Source organism: Cordyceps javanica, chromosome 4, assembly GCF_051103115.1.
Source record: "Cordyceps javanica chromosome 4, complete sequence".
In the NCBI taxonomy this organism is placed as follows: domain Eukaryota; kingdom Fungi; phylum Ascomycota; class Sordariomycetes; order Hypocreales; family Cordycipitaceae; genus Cordyceps; species Cordyceps javanica.
In genome coordinates this window covers 2,070,698-2,095,706 of record NC_139298.1, presented here as the reverse complement: position 1 = coordinate 2,095,706, position 25,009 = coordinate 2,070,698, and the positions used below count along the sequence as shown (strand labels likewise).

The window sequence follows — 25,009 nt, the reverse complement described above, 5'->3', positions numbered from 1 at the left end:
CGAGCTTTGATTTTACTCTTTCAGTCCCAGACTTGCAGGAAACTACTCTACGCCTCTCAATCCATCCACGAGATTTCAGCTGCTTCATTTTAGACATAGCACTACCATAAAAGTTGATGTTCAAATGGCCTGGACTGCTTCGGCCGCCGCGCGAGTTGAATTATGAGCCTAGTATAAGGACGCACTAGCAAAAGCCTTTGTCACTACCTACCTATCATGTCGTAATATCGTTTCTGAAAGAGTATGCCAGTGTAAATACACGAAATTGTGAAGACTTCTACCATTATCATGCTTCTAGCTCGTAAATTGTCTTAGACGATGAAAGCGCTCTTCTGCTTTGAGAGACAACTCTGATATAATGCCCTTGTTTTTGACCGCCAATAAAGAACAAGAGAATGTTTTGCTGACGCTTTCGAGGTGTGCCAGATTCACGCCAAGTCGTGAGTAGCCCAATTGAAACGTTGGCTCAACTCAACTGAACAATTGAATCTCCCCAAGTCCAATTTCCGAGGTACCCGAGGTACCTGGGGAATCATCCTCGAAACATGTCGGCAGCCATGATAGATACTTGAAAATAATATTTCTCTAATCAAATCGTACACTCTTACATACAGTATAATTACAAATACTTCCACCATTTTGGAGAGGGGAGGGAAAAGAAGGCCTGGTTACACGTGTCGCATCGCTAGTCCGTAAAAATGCAGATGAAAGAATAGAAACAGTCCAAAAGACGCCGCCACTTGCTCAGCCAAACGGCTTGGGAGAGTTGTGACGGAAAAATGGTTGCGGGTTCTGCTCTCGGACGTCGCCGCCGATTGCTTTCCACCACACGTCGCTGCTCCATCTGATGATTCTCTCAGCTGCTCCCTGAGGCGTGGCCGCGGGGCGAACATCGAGGTAGAAGACAGGCTCGTCGTTCTCGTCATTGTCCTCGCCAGAGTAGTAGTCAATGACGTATCGAATCTGCTGCTGCTCGCCGTTGACCTCACGCGAGACATACCAGTCGTGGCGGTCAAAAGGAGGCTCAGTGCTATAACATATTAGGTTGGTCCTTTGAAAGTTCGACAAGGCATCAACGTACCCAAACTTGGATGGATAAATCCAGCCTAGAACCTGGAGCATGGCCGCCTTGGGCGTCATGTCCTTAGGCCTGCCTTGGAACCGCATGAGGCTGGGCTCAGGTTCCTTGCCATCCCACTGACGATCCAGCTCCTCCTCAAAATGCTCCTCGCCACGCTTGCACAGCTGCCAGCCCCTGTAGAGACCGCGGTGGAAGCGCTGCTCCCAGCCGACAATCTCCGCCCAAGCTCCCTCGTTCAGGAAGTTATGGACGGAGACCATGGACTCGACGGCTGTGATGTCCGTGTCCGTATAGCCCTTGCGTAACAGCGCATTGTACATTTGCTGTGGGGATGGGTACTCCCAGGTGCCGTCGCCGTCGCCTTTGGGGATGGTCGACTCTTCTCGTGACGTGGGCAGCGCAAACTTTTGGTTGGGCGCGGGCTTCTGCGACAGGTCGGGAAACATGTAGTTGAGGGGATTTAGCTGCGATAGGATCGACTTGGGCTCCGAGTTGGCGGCCGCAGGCTTCGAGGTGGCCGGAGCGACGGCTGCGGCGCGCTGGTCGTGGGGAACAGGGCAACCCGATGTTGAAGGGATGGGAGTCGCGGGTTTCTTCGCTTCGGCTTGAGGGTTCAACTTATCCAGCGACTTCTTGTGCATCGGACAGCCGGCCTTGTTGATAAAGATCACGTTAGCTTTCACGGTCGGGTACTTTCGTGGCCTCGCGCGCGCGCGCGTTGCTTACAGGAGGCTCCTGGCCAGCAAAGGCAGCAGGGTGACCACCGGGAATCTGCCCAACTGTGGCCGTCTGATCAGCCCAGAACCAACCCATCGCGAGAAGAAATGGCGTATGTGGTCAGGAACGAAAATGTGCAAATGCAAAGACAAAGATTGGCCAGCCAAAAGGGACATTCATCAGCGCCACTGAAAGTAGTACGGGACGAGAAATTTCTAATCTTATCGCGCCATCCCGGCCAGTCCGTGGGGCGTCCTCAAGGCTAATCAAGAGGGCTCAGCTAGAGCACTGTCGGGTTTGCTAGGAGACGGCTGAAGTGCTAGTCCGAGCACTAACAATCCAGCTACTGGAGCAATAGGTACCAGTATGCTTCTGCCCTTTTCCCTTTTCCTCCTGGCTTGGGTTCCGCCGCCACTGCACATGTACGTACGTCACTGACTGGCCAGGGAAGGCCAATCCAGAGAGTTGCCATTCGGCCCGCACCGGAACCAAAGGCCTCCTCGGCATCTTACCCAGTCTCTTGCATTGCGACTGAGGTGAGTATGAAAACTACAGCTTATACGATAATTACCTCAATTAGCCTATCGACATGAGGTTTGAGCTCCTGATTGGTAGATTTACCGTTCGGTCGGCCTTTCGACAAGTTCACGGCTTTAAACCGACGTCATTGATCAAACCCCGGCCGCAATGCGCGCGACAACTACACACACGGCACCACATACCGTGGCGCGGCGGTAGTAGAGGTGGCAATGGCTCTGCTGCGCTGCGGGCGTCGGCTGGCGCAGCCGCTATTGGGACGGCGACGTTTGTCGAGCTCGCGCGCAAGGATAATGGCGGCACCGAGGAGACAGGCGAACTGCGCATGCTGGAGCTGTCAAGGGAGGAGATTCGCAAAACGATAGACGACGACGACCGGGGGCTGTCGCGGCTGGTTCACGAGGCGCTGCTTTTTCTAGACGTGTACATATGGGAGCCCGTCTTCACAGGCGTGCGGTTCCTCCATCTTGTGGCCATCTTCGTGCCCGTCATCGTCTTCGTACCCGCCATTTGGCTCGGTCGCCGCCTGCCGGAGCGTGACAATGAGCGCCAGGGCACGTTGTGGTGGTACGGATTTCTGGTCAAGGCCATGGAGCTGGCGGGACCGGCCTTCATCAAGCTCGGCCAGTGGGCAGCGTCGCGGTCCGACATCTTCCCAAACGAGCTTTGCGACACAATGTCCAAGCTGCACTCCAACGCTCCGGCCCACTCAATGCGCGTTACGCGAGCGACGCTGGAAGCAGCATTTGGTGGACGCCCCTTTGAGGACATCTTCGACGAGTTCGACGAGAAGCCACTCGGTGTCGGGGCGATTGCCCAAGTGTACAAAGCTAAACTGAAGCCGGACCTGGCGTCGCCGGCCGACTCGGACATTGTCATGAGCAAGCACATCGCGGAAAATGTCAAGCATCATGTCAAGACGGTGCTAATGAGCTCTCCTAGTCGTGTGCCGTCGACCTACGTTGCCATCAAGGTGCTTCACCCCCATGTTGAGCGGACAGTCAGACGCGATCTGCGTATTATGGGATTCTTTGCCTCGATCCTAAACGCCGTTCCGACGATGGAGTGGCTCTCGCTACCAGGCGAGGTGGAGCAGTTTGGCGAAATGATGAAGCTACAGCTTGATTTGCGAATTGAAGCGGCCAACCTGGCCACCTTTCGGCAAAACTTCAAGGACCGGTCCACGGCGTGGTTCCCCTATCCATATACAGACTTCACGACGCGCAACGTCTTAATAGAGGAGTTTGCCCAGGGCATCCCGCTCGCCGATTTCATGGAGAATGGTGGCGGCGTATTCCAGCACGACATTGCCGACGAGGGCCTGGATGCCTTCCTTCGCATGTTGCTCCTCGACAACTTTGTCCACGCTGATCTGCACCCCGGCAACATCATGGTGCGCTTCTACCGCTCCGCCAAGCCAGAGCTGCCTGAGCTGCCCATGCGCCACGCTCCAGACACCCCGCCGGCCGAGGACCCGTCCGACGTGACCGAGGAGGTCCTCGAACGCCTGCGGCCGTACCGCGCTGACCGTGACGCGTGGCAGGCGGAGCTTGCCAAAATTGACGCCGAGGGCTTCCGGCCGCAGCTCGTCTTCATCGACACGGGCCTCGTCACGGAGCTCAACGCCACGAACCGCAAGAACTTTCTCGACCTGTTCCGTGCCGTTGCCGAGTTTGACGGCTACAAGGCCGGTCATCTCATGTGCGAGCGCTGCCGCCAGCCCGAGGCCGTGCTGGACAAGGAGGTCTTTGCGCTCAAGATGCAGCACCTCGTGCTCAGCGTCAAGAGCCGCACCCTCGCGCTTGGCAACGTCAAGATTGGCGACATCCTGCAGCAGGTGCTCGCCATGGTTCGCGGTCACCATGTCCGCCTCGAGGGCGACTTTGTCAATGTCGTCATCAGCATCCTGCTGCTCGAGGGTATCGGCCGCAGCCTGAACCCGGACGTTGACCTGCTCAGCAGCTCCCTCCCTATCCTGCGTCAGCTCAGTACGCAGGGCGCGGGTGGCGTGGGCGACTTCTCCATGATCCTTCTGTGGGTCGGCCTGGAGACAAGAAAGTTCCTGCAGGCGAGTATCGAAGATGTAAGTTTTCCTCATTCTACACATACGAAGATATCCAGTAGACTAACCGATAATAGGTGGAGCGATGTGTGAAATACGACCTTTTGTCGCCTAATGTTTAAACATTTAAAGATATAGATGTCAAGGCTTTCCGGTAGACAATCTCATCTGTGATATAGAGACCTTTTCTTGGAGAATGGCGGAGCTATTAATTCTCTGCAAGTAAAAGCAGACTTCTTTAGTAAGATGCTGTAGGCCGTGGCAAAGTATGAAACTGCCACTTGTCGATTTCTACAGAATCTTGTTCAGACAAAAGAGCGTGGCAGCGACTCTTATTTCAACATGGACATCTCCTGGTATATACTCGCCGTCTCAGGTATGGACCATTGTTCACCGATTGAACATGACAGTGGTGCAGCTAAAGTTTAATATAGAGATATGTATAATTGTGTGTATATATGTATATATGTATGTATGTAAGTATGCATGCCCAAAGCTCGTTATTTCATGGCCGGGGTGACCGCAACTTGCTCTTGACAAGATATACCAAAGCAACCATCATTGACTCCATAAGCCCAGACAAAAAAAGCGCCATGCAGCAGAATAAGAAGGAAGATAAAAGCGGCCGTGATAGTAAAGCTAGCTGTACGTATGTAACGCGCACAATTCCCGCATAATGCGCTTGTATTTTGGTTAGTAGAAGTGCAGTTAGTCGGTGCTTGCGCTTAGTTCCATCGATTTCTCCCACAAGTTTCTCAGCAACGTCACAGTATCGTCAGCTTCTTCTGTGGCGCTGGAGCCGCTCATTCTTTCGCTCAATCGTCCTGCATCTTCACCCTCAAAACTAGAACCCGCGCCGTTGCTCCGTATAGTCACCACTCGCCTCGACGCTGTAGTCTGTCTCGGGTCTGGCATACTTACGTTACGCATATGTCGAGCTGGTGCCTCTGGTGTTGTTCTTTTACCATTGGTGAGAGGCGTCCCAGGCCGAGGAATACGCTTACTCCTTTCGAGGTCGGGCAATCGGCTGAGACGGTTGAGGGAGCGAGCAATGGGGTTCTGGCATCTCCGTACCACGAGATACTCCATACCAGCCCTTTCCATCAACCTGTTGACACGTGGGTCACGGCTACTGGCCCCATCATACCCTGCGCCAGTAATGCCGATTAGAGGTCCGGCAGCGCCACCAACAGCTCCGACAGCCTGGCCAGGTTCGAGAGCAGAGCTTTGCCGCTGCAGATTCAACTTTTGTTGTGTACGGGATGTCTCCGCCCTGGGAGCGGTACTGCGACCGGCGGCTTTCGGGACCAGTGCGCTATCATCAATTTCGGATACGTGGTGCTTTGAGTCGTTCTGAGACAGGCTCGAAAATGATAATGCGCGCGGAGAAAGGGCTGGCAGCTGCCGCGAGCTGGGCGGAGGGTTATAAAATGAGCCCTCACTGACAATGCCGGATCCGGGAGTCTCAACAAATCTCGATATCAGCCCATCCTGGTTGCCAGAGGTTGAGAGAGATTCGGTAGGACCATCAGATTCCGGGGAATGGCGTGGCAGACTGGCCTGAGCCATTTGTGTTGCCATCTGCGTAGTCGCACCCTGCGACATTGTGCGCTTCAGAACGCGAGATGTAAGGTATTCTTTGTGTCTCAGTCGCTCTTGCTCAGAGGGCGAAGTATTGGTGGACAACTGCGCAGGCTCGTTAGGTGTCTGAGGTCTAGAATTGCCGTTGGACGCGGGGTTGCGCTGTAGTGAGGATTGGCCACTGTTGATAAGTGAGCCTTTTCGTGACATGTGCGGGGAGTTGGAACCGCTTGCGTCTACCCATTCGTCTTCGGGATCATCCACGCCAATGTTGAACGTCACTTGGGATTTATTGGCTTTGTGTTTATTCACGACAGAGCTACTAGTGTTGCGATGTAGCTTATCGGAGGAACGGTTGCGCTTGGACACCTCAATGCTAGAGCGATTGCGTTTGAGGCTGGACTGGGAGGCACTTTTGGGAAGATTGCCGGTGGAGCTGTCGCGCGACAGCTTGGCTTCGCTATTGACGCGACGGTGCTGATGATTTGGGCGGCGATTGACCTCGCGGTCGCCGGGAGAGGTTGTGCGCCTGGTTAGCCTGGGAGCAGCCTGACCATGCTGGTGTGACTTTGTGTGCAGGACCTTGGCGGAGGGGACACGGGCATGAAGTCGACCACCGACGTGGTGCTGCTTTTGATGCTGCGGCTTATGGCGGTGTTGATGCAGGGCAGCAGCAGAGAGGTCGCTGTGGGTGTCGGCGTCGCGATGCTTTGATTGGCCATCGGGCGCTGCAGATGTGCTGTCCCCGTCTCTTTCTCGCGCCATGGTTCGCTGGATGGGCTGCGCTGACAGCGCAGCGAGGAGGCGTCGACAGGGTTATTCGGTTGGGCGGCGAGGAGGGGGGGGGGGGGTGCCGAAACTGTGCTGCGGGTGCAGGGAAACGTGGACCAAACAGGACACTGCGATGTCGGGGAGGAAATCCAGCTCGCTGCAACGCTGGATAGCAGAGTTGTAGTAGTAGTGAGACACAGGTTGCGTTGGTGAAGGGAAACAAAAGACGGTGATGGGATCCTGCACTCCTGATGCGTCACCGGGGAGTGGCGGCGGGAGCTATAGAATGGCTGAAGCGCAAGAAAATGCGCCAATTGGTGGCGGGATGACGAGCAGGGCGGTGGCGGCCTTGCTAGATAATGGATGCGCAGCGCGGCTGAGCGATGATGAGGTCTTGCAATTGTTGGTGACGGTGATGGGTTGACGATGTGCCAGACAGTCCGAACGGAAACAGAGTTGAGTGAGGCCCAGGTGAGTCCGGGTCTGGAAAGCACTAACGAGGACCAGGCGGGGCCGCGACAGGGCCTGCTTGTGGCCTGGGAGAAACTCGCGATTGCTCCTCGCCCAGGAATTCTTGTACGGGTGGCTGCCCTGAGTGAGACACCGGGCAAAATGCCATCTTTTTATATGCGTCTAATCTTGGCGAATCGCAGTAGTATTGACGCCACGGCGACAAATCAATCGTGTTTGAGGCCATCTGACGGTGTACGAGACCAGCCGCGTGATAACGCTGTGTAATATAATAACAGCGTCGAATCACTATATTGCAAAATGAAGGTTACTCAAGATTCCTTCGGCATTTCTATGCTCTGATAGAGATGGCACACACGAGGCCGCGATCCTTGCGATTATAGAAGTTGTTGGAGAAAGAAAAAAAATCTAATAGACGAGATCTTGACCGCCGCTGTAATTGATTTAATAATTAATGGTACCCCTCCCTCCCTAACTAGGTAGAAACGAATGCATCACTAAAAGTACCTACTTATTAGGTATCTGTTACTTTTAGTACCTAAGTATACCTAACCTATCCGTACACTGACTTCTTACAGCAGCACCATCACGTGCCCCACTCTGCCGGTTCGTTTTCCTCTCTCCCTGTCGCACATCTGCTTCCTGACCCATGCAATAACCATCATTTGTTACTGCTCCGTTTTGCACGACCCTGACCGTCGTTTCTCTTTCACCTACCTGTGCATCACTTTCTAAATCACCGATACTATGTCTGGACTGGCCGATATGGAGACGGAGAAGGAGCTGTACCAAGAACAGGTGCGCCACGAGAACAATGTTGCGTTCTGGACTCTGCTAACCATTCCCCAGCTTGACCTGGTTCTTGCGCAGCTCCGCGACGATCCCGACAATGCCGAACTCAAGGCCCTTGAACAAGAGTTGAAAAACTTCGTCGATCTTCTCAATGAGAATATTGCAGAACTGAAGCCCAAACAGGCACCCAAGCCAGCCCCGAAGCAGCCCTCACCTCAACCCGAACCCGAGAAATGGTCGCGCGAGAACCATCCCGCCTTCAAGAAGACCGCGCCTCCGCCGCCTGAGGAGAAAGAGGACGTACCAGTCACCTACCAAGTAAATGATACCGTCATGGCGAAGTGGATGTCCGGCGACAAGGGCTTTTACCCAGCCAAGATCACCTCAATTACTGGATCCGCTGCGGCGCCCGTCTACGTGGTCAAGTTCAAGAGCTACGATAATACAGAGACTTTGCGCTCGCGAGACATCCGCCCTGTCTCTAATAAAAGAAAGGCTGAAGCGCCACCTCCACCGCCACCCGATTCGGCACCTGGACTTGTATCCTCGGCAGGCGCGACTACATATCCGAATGCAGGCAAAGATGTTGACGCAGAGGCTAAACCGTCAAAACCCAAGAAAATCAAAGCCAAGAAGGAACTTGAAGCAGGAAAGAACAAGTGGCAGGAATTCAATTCAAAGTCCAAATTTGGAAAGACGCAAAAGAAGGAGAGCATGTTTCGGACGCCAGAGGGCATCCGCGGTAGAGGTCCGTTACATCGCCATGCCTGCTGTTTGCAACTGTACTGACTTTTCTACTTCTAGTTGGCTTCACAGGATCCGGCCAAGAGATGCGAAAAGATCCAAGTCGAAACCGCCACGTCTATCAAGTGAACGAGGATTTAGACTAATGAATCTGGTGCTCATAACAGGACAATTTACGTCAATTTTTCACGATGAGCATCATCTCGGCGTTTAAAGGATGAGAAGGATTTCCAAACTTTGCGTTATACAGACAATATTTTTGTCGTCACGGTAACAAGGCTCCCTGTTCATTGCTGCGGAGGCTAACTGCTATTTTGGCGCTACTCTTTCAGACAATTTTCTCGCGAGCACGTAGAGATTTTGATGAATTGGCTGTGAGTGCCTAAACAAGTCTGAAAAGATTCTTGGAAATAGCCACAAAGTACATATTTTACATGATAATACATAGCCTGCCAATTTTGTGCTAGTTATCCGCTAGCGCTCCTGCATCTCAATTTTCGGCACAATACTTTTGGCGATGTCCAAAAAGGCAGCTGCTCGTTCACTCTCTGGTTCCGCTACCACGGTCGGCTTGCCTTGTTCTGCATCCTCTCCGATATTGGGATGCAGTGGTATGTCGCCAAGAAACTCAATGCTATGCTCCGAGCACATCCTCTCTACCCTCTCATTCGACCCAAACACGTGCGTACCTTGACTACAGTGCGGGCAAGTAAATAGAGACATGTTTTGCACAAGTCCAAGAATGTCCACGTTGACAGTCTTGAACATATTGATCCCCTTGACGGCGTCTTTTGTGGCAAGGGTATGTGGTGTTGTGACGATGACGGAGCCTTTGTTTCAATGTTAGCAAGACTAAAGCTAGGTGGGGTGACTGGGGTAAACCTACCGTCAAGTATCACTTGCTGTGTTATAGTCAGCTGAGTGTCGCCTGTTCCAGGAGGCAAGTCCAAAACGAGTACATCTAGGCCGCCCCAATCAACTTCATGAAGAAGTTGTTGTATGGCCTTCATGACCATGGGCCCTCGCCATACGACAGGCGCGGATTCTCCAACCAAGTATCCCATCGACATAGTCTTTACTCCATAGTTAGTCAACGGGACAAGCTGATTATCTATCCAATGTTAGTGAGGCTTCAGCATCTCTCGGAGCGGTGCATGTACTTTTAGAGAGCCTGGGTTCGCCAGATAAGTTGAACAGTGTAGGGATTGATGGCCCAAATATGTCAGTGTCTAGAATACCAGCCCTGAATCCTAGCCTTGCAAAGGCCAGTGACAGATTGGCTGTTATTTTGTTAAAGAGTGAGGGTCGATGGTGGAGAAGATCTTTTTGCTTACCCGCAACTGTGCTTTTTCCGACACCTCCCTTTGCAGACGATACAGCGATTACCTTGTCTACACCTGTAATCTTGCGCTTCTGCGGCTTTTTCGGCCAGTGAGGTGCCGTTCCAGCTCGCGGCAAACCCTATTCATGTAAGCAAGTTGACGGGAGCAGATGACATGTCTCGCTCACCAGAGGGTTCTCATGCGCCAAAGCGCCGACTGTACGAAACAGTCGGCTTGCGGTACATCTCATCATTGAAGGCGAAAGGCTGATATACACGTTGGGCAGATATTTGCCTCTTTATAATTCAAGCATCCATACGTGGTATGTGTATACCGAAATTGAGAATTGGCACTGATACGATCACGTTGGTGCGTGTTGATGGAACCTGCTACATGTCAAATACAGCCATGGATACAAGGAACAAGTGAGCTTCATACCACTTTCAGAGCAGTACCACTTCAACGGCCCACTGATAGCAACCGGTTTAATCTGCCATCTCTGACCGCCTAAAAGTTGTAGCGCCTAGGCAGAAAATTCCAGGCGTGGGGCGCTGTCTCGACAATGCTTCAACCCCGAATTGATCGCAAAGCCGGCAAAAATGGGCAAACCTACGGGGCGTGCGAAATTGTTCGAAAAGTACGACGAGCACATTGAGAAAGGTGATTGAGACTTTGCCTGTATAAACTATGTGCCATGACTCTAATCATGCGCAGATTATGACCCAGAAACCGAGCATGTGGTGGCCAGCGGTAGCGACCAAGGCAGCGACGAAGAAAATGCTGGGACTGAACACTATGTCAATGTCGGGAAGAGCAAACTGCGCCAACGGGGAGAAAACTCTCTTGGACCGCGATATCGAGGGTCAAAAGTCAGTCGCAGGGCGCTAGAGCACGACAGCTCAGACGAGGAGGATGAAGATGACGACGAGGACGAGGACCACGAAGAATACGCCGATCCCGAAAACGCAGATCTTGAGGTCGACACTGCAAATGCTAGCGACTCTGAAATAAGTAGCGATGATGCGCTACGCGAATCGGATAACGAGAAACTGAGGAAGTTCGTCTTTCGAGGCAGTTCCAACCCGAAGAAGTCTAGGAACAAGCGCGCCACTGCCGCGGATTACATGTCAAACTCCGATACGGACGATGCGGCAAATGGAGAGGAGCTTGACAGTGACGAGGATGAAGATGAGAGTCAAGATGAAGATGACATCAGCGACGGCTTGGAGGCTCTGATTGATGGGGAAGCCGAGGAAACCGACGACGACGATGAGAATGAGGACGATGAGGACGAAGCAGATGACGATGTTGAAGACGAAGACGAAGACGAAGACGAAGACGAGGCCGAAGATGGAGACGCAGACGATGCAGATGTTGCTGCAGCCAAGCCAGCGATGAATGGACGAACGCCGAATGCCGACATCGAGAAGGGTGTTGCGATCCAAAAGCAGCGAAAGCTATACGACGGCCTACTTAACCTGCGGATCCGCTTACAAAAAGCGCTTATTGCGGCCAACACATTCAGCGCGCTGGAGGAGGAACACGAAAAAGACGACACAATCACGCAGTCCTACACTACGGCTGAAGCTACGGCTCTCAACCTACTGAATACGATCAGCAACCTACGAGAAAACTGCGGCGCGCCGGTGGCTGCTGGTGCCAAACGAAAGCGTGACTACGAGGTATCGGCAGCTAGTACCGAGATCTGGGAACAACTGCAAGAGGAGGATCGTCGCGCTCTCAAATTCCGTGAAAAGTGTCTCGAAAAATGGTCTCGCAAGGTGCAGAGCGTCAACGTGGCGGCGCCTAAGGGTCTCAGCTCGCGAAACAAGACGCTGGTAGGCTCACTACACGACCAGCTCAACAACCCCGAGAACCGTCTAGCAAAGCGCACCCGCGTGCCACGCTCGTGTGCCCCTGTACAACATGCCAAGAAAATCGCCGAAGATGAGAGTGTCTTTGACGACGCTGATTTTTACCAGCTGCTGCTCAAGGAACTTGTGGAGCAGCGGACCGTGGACTCTTCGTCCAACCAGACCAGCGCCGTGCCATCAGTGGTGCTGACGGCGTCGCGCGAGAACAGGACGCGTAAGGTCGTCGACCGAAAAGCTAGCAAGGGCCGTAAAATGCGCTTCACCGTCCACGAAAAGCTGCAAAACTTCATGGCGCCGGAGGACAGGCGGCAGTGGGAGCAGACTGCCATTGACCGATTCTTTGGCACGCTGTTTGGCCGTAAGCTGGAGCTCAACGAGGACGAGGCGGATGAAGACGAGGACATGAATGATATCGCCGATGCGGACTTTAGATTGTTTGCGTAAAGCGTTGCCCGTCGGCCGACTTGGGTCGATTCGATTTTCTTTTTCTTTTCTCGGAACATGGAGCAACTTCTCGGGGTCTATCGGGATGCATCACTATAAGTGTGTACTTTTGCATTTAGGAGTCGGAATAGTCTTGAAAACAAGCATGAGCATTGTAACACCTCTTTTGAAGGAATCCGCAGTTCCGTGCACTGTGACGTGCTTCCGCAGAATGCCGCGCCCGCACAGCGTTCGGCGTGATGCGGAATTCAGTGGGCCGTGGTTCCTCGATTTAGTGGACGGCTTTCGTCGGTCCTGAGGCGGGGTGCGGGAGCATTCCGTCGAAGACAACCCCCACTACTACGGGAGCGTCACATACCCCCTTTTGGCCATGTAGCAGAAAGGTGTTCTCTGGAGTCAGGTTCTGTACTATGTACGTTTGGGCGAATTAACTACAATGCATTTGATAGTATGTGATGACTGTAAACCGCGAACCGTGTCTTGGACCCACTTGGTGGTCTCTTGTCAATAGGTAGCACCCCATGCGGGCAATTTCAGTGGCGGCTTCAGCGCTTGCTGTACACATTAAATCAAACCCCACCATGTTCACTGTCTCAACTGGACTTGTTTCATTTGACTTGCAACAATACCACCTATAACATGCTCTTTAGTTGTGACAGCAGTGCTATCACTTGCGGGATCATGTGAGGTGTGCTAAGTAGTTGCTGGATATCTGACTTTGAGCATCACAGAGCTTAGCTCATCTTCAGTTTCGACAGTTGAACGTCTCCGAGGCTAGTGATAATCAGGAGAACTCTAGAAGCTGGCCTGAATACTCCAGAACCGATCCTTCTTAACCAGTCCTTGGCCCTGTACCATCGGCACGCATCTCCGCGCAAAAAGGTCGAGGCTCTTAGAGGACTCGGGTGTATCCACTACATCGCACCGAGCCAATTGAAAACCAACAGTGGAAAGATATCTTGGATTCTGTATCAAAGAATAGACACGATTTTGAAACTGATACGATGCATGAATGCATGCCGTCCTTTGTCTCAGTCGAGCCTGACTTCGATTAAAGGGGCTGAGTGACAAGTGGCTCGCGGCCTGATTTTATTGAAGGGTGAGACTGAATACCACCTTGCCGACGGCAGCTCCAGAGGCAGTGATTTGCTCATCTATCATGATCAGTGCTTTCGTGCAGAGTCAAACAATCGGCTTTCCTGGTACGTAGACTGCACTGCGCTTGAGGTTGAATTAGTGAGTGATGACAACCCCGCGATGTAGGGTCTCACGGCATATGAGACTTACTCGAGCCTCTTGGTCCCTGCGTTATCGAGCTTGGTGCATACAGCTGCAGCATTGTAAAATCGGTTGGCGTTCCTGGCCATTCGGAAAAACTCCATGACTACCGTGTCTGCGTGTCTGCGGCGTCTTTGAAAGGTTCGGCTTAGAGGCAGCGCGGGGCCGTGGCCGCTGTGGGTACAGCTTTTGGGGTGGCCAAATGGGGGTTATCGGCCGCAAGCTCTGACAAACTGCGTGTTGAGGAGGGGAAGTTTACTGGTCGGTCGTTCCGCTTCCATTTCCATTTTTCCTTTGTTATGCCATAACAAAAGTCTTCTGCTTCTTTAAGTCTTCTCATCCATCTCTTTGTCTTCTCGTTCACATCTCATTCAATTCATTCAGACAAAATCACAATGGCTGTTACTTCGTCTTGGGTGCCCGCTGACGCCAAGGGCGACTTCTCCATCCACAACCTGCCGTTTGGCATCTTTTCTACAGGCTCTGATGCGCCCCGCGCCGGCGTGAGAATCGGCGACAGCATCGTCGACCTCAAGGCGCTCTCCAGCGACCCTGCTGCCGCCGGCCTCAAGTTCATTCAGGGCTCGGCGGCCAACTTTGCGCAGCCCACGCTCAATGCCTTTGCCGAGTCCGGCCGCGCCACCCACAAGGGTGTCCGCGCTGAGCTGCAGGCCATCCTGAGCGACAACGACACACTGCTCAAGAGCAACGATGCGCTAAAGCAAAAGGTCCTGGTGCCCGTCAGCCAGGCTAAGATGCACCTCCCTATGCAGATTGGGGATTACACCGACTTCTACGCCGGCTACAACCACGCCTTCAAGGTCGGCGTTCTGTTCCGTGGTCCCGACAACGCCCTGCAGCCCAACTACACCCACATCCCTGTCGGTTATCACGGCCGGTCATCCAGCATTGTCGTATCTGGCACGCCCATCCAGCGCCCCCGCGGCCAGATCCTGCCCAACCCGACCGCCGCCGAAAAGGTACCCATCACCAGCGCCTGCAAGCGCTTCGACTACGAGCTGGAGCTCGCGGCCTTCATCTGCAAGCCTACCCAGTTGGGCGACACTGTTGACGTCAACGAGGCTGATGAGTACATCTTTGGCTACGTTCTGCTCAACGATTGGAGTGCCCGCGATATCCAGGCCTGGGAGTACATTCCCCTCGGACCCTTCAACGGCAAGAACTTTGGTTCCACTATCAGCCCCTGGATTGTTACGGGCGACGCCCTGGAGCCTTTCCGTACCGAGGCCCTGGAGAACAAGACTGCTATCCAGCCTTACCTGCAAGAGGCCCAGAAGAAGAACGTTTACGACATCAATCTCCAAATCACCATCAACAGTAAGCACGCGTAAAAATAGCACCGTCACGCAAAGATTGCTAACCAGATCCCTGCACAGCCGACGGAAAGACTGACGGCAACATAATCTCCGAGACAAGTGCCAAGAACCTTCTGTGGTCGTTCCCCCAGATGGTTGCCCACCACACCTTTGGTGGCTGCAATCTGCGAGCGGGCGACATGCTGGGCTCGGGCACCATCAGCGGCACCGAGTTGCGCGAACGCGGTAGCTTGCTGGAGATGACCGAGGGCGGAAAGCAGGACTTTGAGATTGGGCAGGGCAAGGTCCGCCGCTTCCTCGAGGACGGCGACAGCGTCGTCATGTACGGCTACTGTGAGAAGGATGGTGTGCGCGTCGGCTTTGGTGACTGTGAGGGAACCATTCTACCCGCCAAGGCCCTGTAAGTGGATGGCAGGGAAACGTTATAGACTGGGATGCAGATAATAAATAAATGGAACCATGGGCCATGATGAGATGAAACTTGCAGATAGACGATACGAATGAAAAACAAAAACAAAAAAAGAAGTCAATGCCGTCAGAAGAAACTGGGACGACTAGGGCCAGATGGCCAGCCAGCCGTTGGGACAGTGAGGGAGGGGCACCCCACAGCGGGGAGAGAGCCCTGTACCGGACCGGCGAGCGGGTAGTGGCAGCTCAAGTACAGATTACGATGGGCTGAAACACAGGGTGGTCGGAATAGGCAGCAAGTTTTCAGACCCGACAGTGGGCAAATTAAAATGATGAAAGGTCTGAAATCCGCCGTAGCTCCCGACTCATGTCTCAGCCTCCGAAAGGCGCAGTGCTTCCGCTGCGAGCTCGCTGTCACAGGCGTATTAGCGGATGCGTATGTGACGGTGGCTTTGGGAGTGGCTTAAACGTAGCCGCTGATTGCGCCACCAGGCTGGCCACCATGCCCTGTAGCTTCTCAACCACCAACCAGGTCACGTGTAGCAGACTTGCCGGCGATTTTGGGTCTCTGGGGGGTGGGAAAGGTGGTCCGGCTAGCTGGCACCTGGACAAGGGAACTCGGCGTGGGTTTTGTCATTCTCTCGCTCTTTGTCTCTCTCTTTTCTTCCTCTTTTCCTATCCCCTTCGTCCTTCAACTCTTACCAAATGTGCTGATCAAGAAAAGCGCAACGAATCACCGGCAAACGAGCGCCTCTCATTGCCTCCTTCCCTCCCTCAATGGGCCCTCCACCATGGAGCAGATCGAGACGCAGGCTTCCGATTTGCGCTTCCTCTCACAGGCCCAAGTTCCACTGAGCAATTCGCCCAGCGTCACTTACGAAACACCTAGGACTGGGCCACAGCAGCACGGCAGTCCCGGTTCCGCGTCCTTCGGAGGCAATTCCGCGACGCATGGCGACGCCGCTGCCGCTTCCGCGGGCAAAAGGAAATCGACAGACGACGGCCTGGGCTCGGCCAAGCAGACGCGCAGCAAGCGCAACCGGGTGAGTTTTTCATCTTTTGATCTCAAGACGGTAGCTGCCGTCACCAGCCCAGCGTCACCACAGCCTCTGACGGACGTGCGCGCGCGCGCCAAGGTCCGCCTGTTCATCACAGTCACGGCTGACGGCGACACACCGAGGCGGGGAGCGCGATGCATGGGGGGGGCAAGTGGGATTGGCTTGTCCGGCACTTGGCCATCTGCCGCCAGACTAGTCTTTTGATCTTCTACCCGTGATCAATGCTTTCCGCTAACCAGGGTGCCATGTTTCCTCTCTTTTCTCGCCACAGTACATATCCATTGCCTGGTACGTACCGGATAGTCTCAAACACTCATTTCGCCAATGAGGGGCTGCCTGCCCAACTTGCCAACACTCACTAACACGCCACCCCTGCTAGTAATGAGTGCAAGAGACGCAAGATCAAATGCAATGGCGAGACACCATGCAAGCGCTGCGGCAACATGGGCCTGAACTGTCTCTATACGCCGAATTGCTGCGCAAACACCTTCAAAGACTCGGAGGAGTACAAACTCGTCAGCTCTCACCTCACAACGCTTCAAGATGAGGTCAACGCCCTCAAGCAGGCCATGCAGCTCATGCAGGCTGCTCCAGGAGACCGCCTTCACATCTTGCCATCGTCTATCGACAAGACCATCATGGCGCCAGGAATGATAGCTCCCTCACCAGCTCAGAGCTCCATCTCCGGACGTCAGCCCAGCATTGGCCAGGCGAGGACTCCGGGCGCCTACCGTGGGTCCACGAGTACTTCGCACATGATTGGTATCGCCCAAACCAACACCGGAATCACATACCCGGATCCTCAGGACTCAACAAGTCAACTAGATCACCCGCTCCAACCGCAAACTGGTGGCGTTGATCCCATCCTAGAGTACAGCAACGACGAGATGCTTCGTTTGTGTCAAGTGCATGATGATGAAATCGGCATCATGTACCCCGTTCTTAACATGGGGAGCGTCACAGAACATGCTCGGCATATCGCTGCGCAGTTCGACTCCTTACGGCATCAAAGCTCTGCTCAACTCTTCACTGATAACAAAACGCTTGAGCTCAAAATGGTCATGTGCTGTGCGCTTGTGGTCGAAGAGAGCGGTCCTAGCGCCAGGGCTCAGAAACTTTTTGATAGTATGGAACCGGTCCTCAATCGCAAGCTACTGGCAGAGGAAGTATATGTTTCCACTCTGCCCTTGCTATGCATCTTCGCTGGCTATCGTTTTCTCACCGACGACGAGGGGCTGGCCTGGCGTGTAATTGGTCAAGTGTGCCGTCTATGTCTGGAGCTTGGTCTACATCGTTCTGAGGTACATCAGGCCATTACGGATCCGACTCAGCGCCAGCTGGCTCTCAACAGCTTCTGGTCTGCCTATGTACTTGACCGCCGCTGGGCTTTTAATACTGGTTTGCCTTATGTTATCCAAGATGCGGACATAGATCCCAAGCTTGACTACCCAGTATGCTGACCCGATATCAAAACTTGCGTCCACCACTGACATGATCTTCAGACGGAGCATCCCTATCTAGTTTCCATGATATCCTATTCTAAGCTTGGCGCTAAAGTTTGGTCCTTGGTTGAGCAGCGCCGAAGCGCGTTCCTTGACAGTGAAAAGCAATGGGTGCAGGACATTGAGAGGCTTGATGCTGAAATCATTGCTTGGTATGCCTGTGTGCCGACCGAGGTACAGATCCGAGATTGGCGTGAGGAGGGTCACATAAACACCACATCGTCGTATAATTTGCAACGTTTAAAAGTCTGGACATATCTCCGCAGGAATCAAGTAAGTGACGAACAATTATGGCTCTTGTTGTTTGACTAAATGAAGATATAGATACGAAACTGGCTGCATGCACCTATTCTGCACACAACCAACTCGATCATTGGTGCACCACATTTGGCACAAATTTGCGTAAATGTGGCCAAGGATACGGTCGCATACCTAAATCATGTCAACAGCCACACGGACATGATTCGAAAATCACAGGCCTTCTATAGCCAGTTTCTGGTTTCGGCGTTAGCAATTATGTTTTTGGCATCGACCCAAGCGCCTGTGCAGTTCTCCTCTATTTGCAGAGAAGACTTTTACACAGGATTGGGCCTGATTGAGGACCTCTCGCCACAGAGCCATATTTCAAAGCGCCTATGGCGCATTGTTCGTTCTCTCCGTGACTATCTCCAACAACTACACCCAAAGCAAGGCAACGACGCCCACTCCAGCGCTGCACTGGGCATGATTGGTCTTGCTAGAGGCGGACGCATGGATCCAGCGGCGCCTCAGTATATTTATGGTAGTCCTGGAATGTCTATGGGGCCAGGAATGCCTTCTGATCTCTCCGATATTGAGGCGAATGGCGCCAAGCTGTCGACACATTTTTGCCATATTTACGAAACTTTTGTGAGCCATAATGGTTTTAATAACCTCCGACTAGATCCAAATGACGTGCAAACGCCTGATCAGGCCAGAGCCACGGCGCAAAATCAGTTCTACACTACAATGAGGCAAATGTTTTAGTAAGGGCGTTGAAACTTGATACCCTTTTGGTTGGTCCAGGAGAACTGACGGAAGGCTCATAATTTTTTTACCGATTTTTACACGATGTATCAATACAACAATAATTTTCCCATATTGCATCCTCTTCTAAGTAACGATATCGGTGTCCCTCTGCCCAATAGCGACTATGTTCACGGCAGCAGGTCTCAACAGTCATTGAAATCATCCAATTCAACAGTTTCAATAAGAGCTTTCTTGGTGTGGCGCCCAGTGTTTCGCGGTCTTCCGCCATTGCCAAAAAAATTGGACAGGAAGTTGCTAGAGTAATCATCACACTATTGCTCGGCATCTCGCTTGGGGCTTGAAAAGCTGCTGATTTCCAAGGCGCAAGGCGAACCAAGCCACACTCAACAACGGACGAGGCGTTTTACTGAAAGTCGGCCGCAGGGCGCTTTGTTCGGCCAGAGTTATCACGCTACTTGGTCATGTTAAATTGGCATGGCATAAAATAGAGCAATGTGACTCTTCTTTCGTAGCTCCGTGAAGTGGAAATTCATTCTCTCGCTTCTCGTCGACAGCCATGTCTGAGGAATCCGTCATTGTGCACGGCCAAGTCCCGCGCGACCACAACACGGAAGGTCTACCGAGCTACACAAGTCAAGACTCTCGAGCAGAAACCCTCGAGGAGCGCATCGCAGCGACCCGGACCTCACGCTGCCTATCCTCACCGCCGTGCCGCAGCCCCGTCGGCCAGATGGCAGCCCCAGCGACGCGGCGGCGCTTCTCGCCCACAACCTCTGCACCACCTTCCACACTGCCGTCGCGGAAAACAAGGACGACGTGGTCACCCGCTTCATCGCCCGCGGGTACGTGTCCCCCGACGCGCCCGACCGGTGCGGGGAGACGCCACTGCTGACGGCGGCGCGCCGCGGCCACGTGGGCATGGTGGGCGCGCTCGTCGCCCTGGGCGCGTCACGCGCTTCCGGCGCACGCCGCTGCAGTGCGCCGCCGAGAGCGGCCGCCTCGCCATCGTCAGGGTGCTCGTGGAGCAGTGGCGGCGCCGACGACGGCCTCGTGGCGCCGGACGGGGGCGCTCGCGCTGCGGCTGGCCGCCGACAACGGCCACCGCGACGTCGTGGCCTACCTGCCGGGGCCGCGAGGCGGGCGGCGGCCAATACCGGGACGTTTCTGTATTATCTGTTGGTGGCGCCGCCGAAGCTGCTTCGTCTGGCATGCCCCCGAAGTGGGCGTGGGACAGCAGGGCGCGAATGGTCGGCTGGGTGGTGAGCAAAGCAGCGGTGATACCAAAGGCGCTGCTTCGAGTGCCGCCGTGTACATGGTGCCCAAGGCGTGTGAACACACGGCGAAAGCGATATGGAGGGTCTTGCGCGGTGTGCCGCAAGTTCTGCACCTCATTTTCACATGGACTCGGACCGGCCTCGTGCGGGCTTGCCATTCAGCGTTCTACGGAGCAAAAAAGCTTGCGTCTCTGGCGCATACGGTGGCTGCTGCTGTCTTGGCCTTCTTCAAGGGTATCACACTCTGCGACGTGTGGCACGGCATGGTCGTTGCAGCAGGCGCCATATTCATTGACGTGCCGAGCGCCGCCGTGAAGTTTGTGACAGATGCGAGTCAGGTCATACGTAAGAGTCTCGAGATTCTATTGGGTACGATCGGTAAGTGCGTCTACTATGCCGTAGTTGGAATCGGGTGGGTGATTGTTTACATACCGAAGAGGCTATTCGAGATTGTGATGGCCATGTGTCGCTCAATCGCCAATCTGTTATAGGAAGTTATAGTCCAAATAAACCCAAAACATATTTGACCACTCAGACGCGGGTCGATTAGGTTAAAAATCAAGGCAGAATCTTCCCGCAAACTTCATACTATACGTTCATGTAGCTCGGTAGCTTGATCGCTTTTATTGTAGCTGGCACGTCAGTCTTCGTAGCCAACTTGTACTCTATTTACTTGGTCTTCTTCTTTTCGGTCTATGCCTGCTCCGCTTTCTTCTCGAGCGCTTCAACTCTGGCGTAAATCTTCTTGGCGGACCAACTTTGGAATACAGGCGGGTACACAAACGGACGGAGGTCAAAGCGGTGATCGTCAGGGCTGTAGGATTCGGCTACGCAGTGTCAGTCAATGTTTTAAGAAGGTGCTCTAAAAACGGGCGTGCCTACCGTGATAAGCCGGCGTGGCCACAGTTTGCTTGTGCCTATTTTGTTGGAAGAACTTGTAGAAGTTGAGAGTCTGTGTAGCTGTTAATAGCTGAGGAGCCTTGAGCGGAAGACCAGGGCTTACCTTTTCCGCAATCTCCCGTGGCGTCTTCTCGTCTTTCCATTCGCTCAGCAGGCGGAGGAAGCAGCCATACGGACCAAGTTTGTGGACCTTGCGTAAAACACCGAATCTGGAAAGCTCCTTGTACGTGAACCCCATATCTGCTTCGTCAGATTGTACCTGTATTTTCCGTCATCAGTTTCGGTCAGGCTAGATCCAAACGAAAAGCTCACGTAGTCTGCCGTGATTGGCTCGAGCTCCGCCGTCGGGATGGCGGTGACAAATTCCTCAAGCACGGGCATATCAAACTCCTTTGCAGCCCAAGTAATAAACCTTATGAGATCGACTTTACTTATCGAACCGATGGGGTTTATATCGGCGGAGGAGCCTGGGTCTAGTTAGCATTGCTCCTTACAATGAAGGGTCGAAATGATGCGTTGCATACAATCGTATTTTGTCAAGTCTAATAGAAGGTTAGTAAAACAATATAGAGACACACATTGTCACTTACATCCACGTAGGCATTCATCAACATTGGAGCTGCCAAGGACCAGCAATCCACCGCCGCCCGGCCTGTCTCTCACCTCGCAGTTTTGTTGAGCGAAGAGGTATGTAAGTACCTGTGATCGTTTAGGGTAAGTACATGCATGAAATGTGCACTGCGTATGCAGAGACGAGCTGCACGTACCATTCGAGATCTGGCTTGGATGTTCTGCAGAGCCAGGTTCTGAGTGTATGACCCTCCGTGAACTTTATAGTGTCGGTTAGTACATAGCTGCCAGGCAACACTACTCATCAACAATTTCTCACCTTTGAACTTGGGAGTAAATCCCGTTGCTTGGGTCAAGACGTCCTTGGCTGCATGGAACATGCCATCGATATTCACGTCTTGATGATATGCTCCAATACGAGCAGATAAATCCTTGGCTCTTTGTCGCGTCTCCTTGCTACTCTGGACCTCCATTCCCAGATATACAGTATGTAGGAGCTGGTTGCAAAGCACCTCCGGCGTATCTGGAAGCTCTGTGCTGTACGTTGCAATTCGCTTCATGTCAGTAATGACTTGCTCGTTGCCCTTTTTTGCAGCCTCCACCGCCAGACGGCACATGGAGTAGACAAGTGTTGCTGTCGCACAGCTGTCAATACCACCACTTAATGCAATTTGGAAACCTGCCGCTCCGGATCGGCGCAAGTAGTCCCATAGCCAGCAGGCAGGGCCGAGGGCAATTTCTTCTTCAGGCAGATGGTAGCGTGGTGGGCGGGAGGGGGTAGGAGTGTCCAGAAGATAGGAGTCGTTCGTCAAGGAGAAGTCAACCTCGATGCGCTGATATTCATGAGATTGTACCGCTTGTTGGCCACGTGATGGGGCAAAACGTGCGGCTCTGACCTCTTCTAGGTCTACCGTAGCAACGATGACTTCGACTTCGTTTAAGCTGAAGTCAATTAGCCATGCTTTCTTGGGATCCCGCATCATACATGGTCATGTTAACGTACGAAAATTGGGAGGACTGCCCAACAAGCTTGCCATTGACAAAGATCATGGCGCAGCCGTCATAGTACAATCTGTCACCATCGCACTAGAAGTAATTGTTGGCTTGGAGCAATTGTGAATGTATTATTGGTGAGAAACTTACACCAAGTTGGTTCGCATAAAGGTAGACACCTCCGTTCTTACGCGTAGCCTCCGAGATTAATGCAATGCGTTCATCTAGTTTGCGAAGAGAATGGTGACTGCCGCTGCTGTTGGTGAAAATCTCGACGCCATTGAGTCCCCTACGCTTCCATTAGCCAGTGACCTAGGATTCGGCGCATCTCATTTATACACACATTTCAATATGCGGACTATTGGGAGTAAATAGCTCTTCACAAGTCTCGGCCGCCAGACAGGTATCGATGGTTGAGAGAACAACGTCGCCAATCGGGACCTGGCGGCTACCCTGGAGCTTCTGGATGCGGGGTGGCAGATAGTACTGCTCAACGTGTCGCGGGGCCTTCCATGGAGTGAAGAAACGCATCTCGCGGAAATTGCCATCGTTGGCCAGATACAGCTTCGGGCGAAAGCAGAGCACTTTGCCATTGAGAATTATGGCGCGGGCATTGTAACGACAGTTACGGTGAAGGAGGGGCAGGCCGACATCGATCACGATGCCGTGCAGAGATTCGTCGGTCAGAATGGACTCGAGCGAGTCCCACGAGCTTTCGTAAACTTCGTTCTCGAGAAAATGATCAAGGCAGCCATAACCCGTAATCTCAAGCTCGGGACCGACGCGGAGCGTAGCGCCAGCTTCCTTGGCCTCACGGATGCTCTGCTTGATGCGACGCAGGTTATTCTCAAAGTCCAGTGCCCATTGGTTGAGAGCACATGTCGCAACTCGTACGAGGTGGACCATGTTTACGAAAACCAAGATCGACTGTCTCACAGGAAAAAGGGATTGCGGTGAAGGCGCTGTACGATGACCCGAGAGCTGTTCTTGGATGTATGCAAAGTGACTCAAAGTGGATATCCAAATTTGGCTGACTATATTCGGTCAAAATTGATGGAGGCGCGCTGCCATACGATCATGTGACCAGTGTCACTATCGCGGGCAAATCCGCACGTTCAGATTTTCTCGTTGCGCATGGAATTTTGATTATATGAATGAATTCTAATAAGTATTACATGAACTGGGCTGGTACGCCACAAGTTCGGGACACTTGAAATCTGGTCTGTGGATGACCAAGATAGTACGCCGCTGCAGAAGAGTTGAGGGTAACTAATACATGGCGCTAGAAAATTTTGATGAGCAGAAGAACGTTTTAATAAATTGAAAGAAAAGTCTCTTTGAATCATTGAGCCGATGTGTCTTTGGAGCTTCTATTACTTGCCGTGTCTATCCATGCTTGATCATACTAAAGACACCAGCCCATGTCTTCGCCACCAACAGTACACAACCGAAAATAGATGAAGTACAACTGATCAAGCAACACAATGTTACGTCCCATCTTTCACAAGTTGAAGCACGTCATCTGGTACCCCCAACAGGAAATCATAGTGCTCGTACCACATACCCTCGTGGCACAAGATGTCCTCGACTCCGTCTCTTTTTGCTTTTTGATGCAGAACAACGGTCGAAGCAGATAGCATCGACATATGCGATGTTTCCAACAATTCAATAGTTTCTGGGGCTACTGCAACTGACTGGAAGAGGAAAGTCATTCGGCCAACCACGATGTTGGTGTCACTGTTGCTGAAGTATAAAGTGACGACGAGTGCCGGCAAGAACGAGGAGACTTGGGAAGCATCATCCAGTCAAACATTTACCTGAACACAAACCATCAACAATCATCATGGCTGTTCAAGATACTACCGAGTCTCCCTTTGTGAACAACGCCAATATTGTGGCATGTAAAAAGTGCAAAGCCATGATCTCAGCGGCACAAGATTCCTGCCCGCTTTGCGGCACGAACAGTCCTCATACGTATTGATGGTTAGTCCAGCTCACGCGGCGGTTCAATTGCAACTATTAATGTCTTTCAGTATGCCTACTTCGATTGTTCATCGCTTGGGACGCTTTGCTTGGGGTCATGGTCACGCGTCTCGGCGAGACATTGTAGCCTCTGTCGAGGCTAGTCCAATGAGGGGGTGGCGCTTCTGGTTCAGAACTTTTTGCGAGCAAAAGAAAACAAAACTTTCAAAAAAAAATAAAAAATTAAAAGACCGAATTATATGGCGATTTATTTTTCAACCTCCATGACTGATGCTGCACCCTATTTGGGTCTCTCCGGGTGC

At 52.8% G+C, this 25,009-nt stretch overlaps 10 protein-coding genes across 10 annotated transcripts; 6 read left to right on the top strand and 4 right to left on the bottom strand.

Moving 5' to 3' along the window:
• Positions 1-744: 744 nt before the first annotated feature.
• On the bottom strand, positions 745-1,894 carry V2A60_006535 (holocytochrome c synthase CYC3; the record flags this gene model as incomplete). The annotated part of the gene is made up of 3 exons (XM_083257829.1): positions 745-1,030; positions 1,082-1,734; positions 1,808-1,894. 3 exons carry the CDS (start codon positions 1,892-1,894, stop codon positions 745-747), a joined length of 1,026 nt encoding a protein of 341 aa, XP_083113955.1.
• A 493-nt stretch (positions 1,895-2,387) lies between these two features.
• V2A60_006534 (ABC1 kinase family protein) lies at positions 2,388-4,519 on the top strand (the record flags this gene model as incomplete). Its single annotated transcript, XM_083257828.1, has 2 exons — positions 2,388-4,418; positions 4,475-4,519. The coding sequence occupies 2 exons, from the start codon at positions 2,388-2,390 to the stop codon at positions 4,517-4,519; spliced, it is 2,076 nt and encodes a 691-aa protein (XP_083113954.1).
• A 586-nt stretch (positions 4,520-5,105) lies between these two features.
• On the bottom strand, positions 5,106-6,743 carry V2A60_006533 (uncharacterized protein; the record flags this gene model as incomplete). The annotated part of the gene is made up of 1 exon (XM_083257827.1): positions 5,106-6,743. One exon carries the CDS (start codon positions 6,741-6,743, stop codon positions 5,106-5,108), a length of 1,638 nt encoding a protein of 545 aa, XP_083113953.1.
• A 1,224-nt stretch (positions 6,744-7,967) lies between these two features.
• V2A60_006532 (tudor domain-containing protein) lies at positions 7,968-8,902 on the top strand (the record flags this gene model as incomplete). The annotated part of the gene is made up of 3 exons (XM_083257826.1): positions 7,968-8,018; positions 8,070-8,760; positions 8,817-8,902. 3 exons carry the CDS (start codon positions 7,968-7,970, stop codon positions 8,900-8,902), a joined length of 828 nt encoding a protein of 275 aa, XP_083113952.1.
• Positions 8,903-9,230: 328 nt separating this feature from the next.
• V2A60_006531 (P-loop containing nucleoside triphosphate hydrolase protein) lies at positions 9,231-9,826 on the bottom strand (the record flags this gene model as incomplete). The annotated part of the gene is made up of 3 exons (XM_083257825.1): positions 9,231-9,586; positions 9,643-9,658; positions 9,716-9,826. 3 exons carry the CDS (start codon positions 9,824-9,826, stop codon positions 9,231-9,233), a joined length of 483 nt encoding a protein of 160 aa, XP_083113951.1.
• An 851-nt stretch (positions 9,827-10,677) lies between these two features.
• Positions 10,678-12,396, top strand: V2A60_006530 (apoptosis-antagonizing transcription factor; the record flags this gene model as incomplete). The annotated part of the gene is made up of 2 exons (XM_083257824.1): positions 10,678-10,738; positions 10,793-12,396. 2 exons carry the CDS (start codon positions 10,678-10,680, stop codon positions 12,394-12,396), a joined length of 1,665 nt encoding a protein of 554 aa, XP_083113950.1.
• Positions 12,397-14,069: 1,673 nt separating this feature from the next.
• Positions 14,070-15,415, top strand: V2A60_006529 (uncharacterized protein; the record flags this gene model as incomplete). The annotated part of the gene is made up of 2 exons (XM_083257823.1): positions 14,070-15,012; positions 15,072-15,415. The coding sequence occupies 2 exons, from the start codon at positions 14,070-14,072 to the stop codon at positions 15,413-15,415; spliced, it is 1,287 nt and encodes a 428-aa protein (XP_083113949.1).
• A 795-nt stretch (positions 15,416-16,210) lies between these two features.
• V2A60_006528 (uncharacterized protein) lies at positions 16,211-18,984 on the top strand (the record flags this gene model as incomplete). Its single annotated transcript, XM_083257822.1, has 5 exons — positions 16,211-16,555; positions 16,749-16,765; positions 16,857-17,928; positions 17,980-18,252; positions 18,304-18,984. 5 exons carry the CDS (start codon positions 16,211-16,213, stop codon positions 18,982-18,984), a joined length of 2,388 nt encoding a protein of 795 aa, XP_083113948.1.
• Positions 18,985-19,543: 559 nt separating this feature from the next.
• Positions 19,544-20,752, top strand: V2A60_006527 (uncharacterized protein; the record flags this gene model as incomplete). The annotated part of the gene is made up of 3 exons (XM_083257821.1): positions 19,544-19,601; positions 19,652-19,963; positions 20,016-20,752. 3 exons carry the CDS (start codon positions 19,544-19,546, stop codon positions 20,750-20,752), a joined length of 1,107 nt encoding a protein of 368 aa, XP_083113947.1.
• Positions 20,753-20,954: 202 nt separating this feature from the next.
• On the bottom strand, positions 20,955-23,630 carry V2A60_006526 (glutamine-dependent NAD(+) synthetase; the record flags this gene model as incomplete). Its single annotated transcript, XM_083257820.1, has 11 exons — positions 20,955-21,088; positions 21,144-21,213; positions 21,265-21,420; positions 21,474-21,628; positions 21,686-21,703; positions 21,752-21,860; positions 21,929-21,990; positions 22,051-22,673; positions 22,735-22,817; positions 22,875-23,013; positions 23,068-23,630. The coding sequence occupies 11 exons, from the start codon at positions 23,628-23,630 to the stop codon at positions 20,955-20,957; spliced, it is 2,112 nt and encodes a 703-aa protein (XP_083113946.1).
• Positions 23,631-25,009: the final 1,379 nt, after the last annotated feature.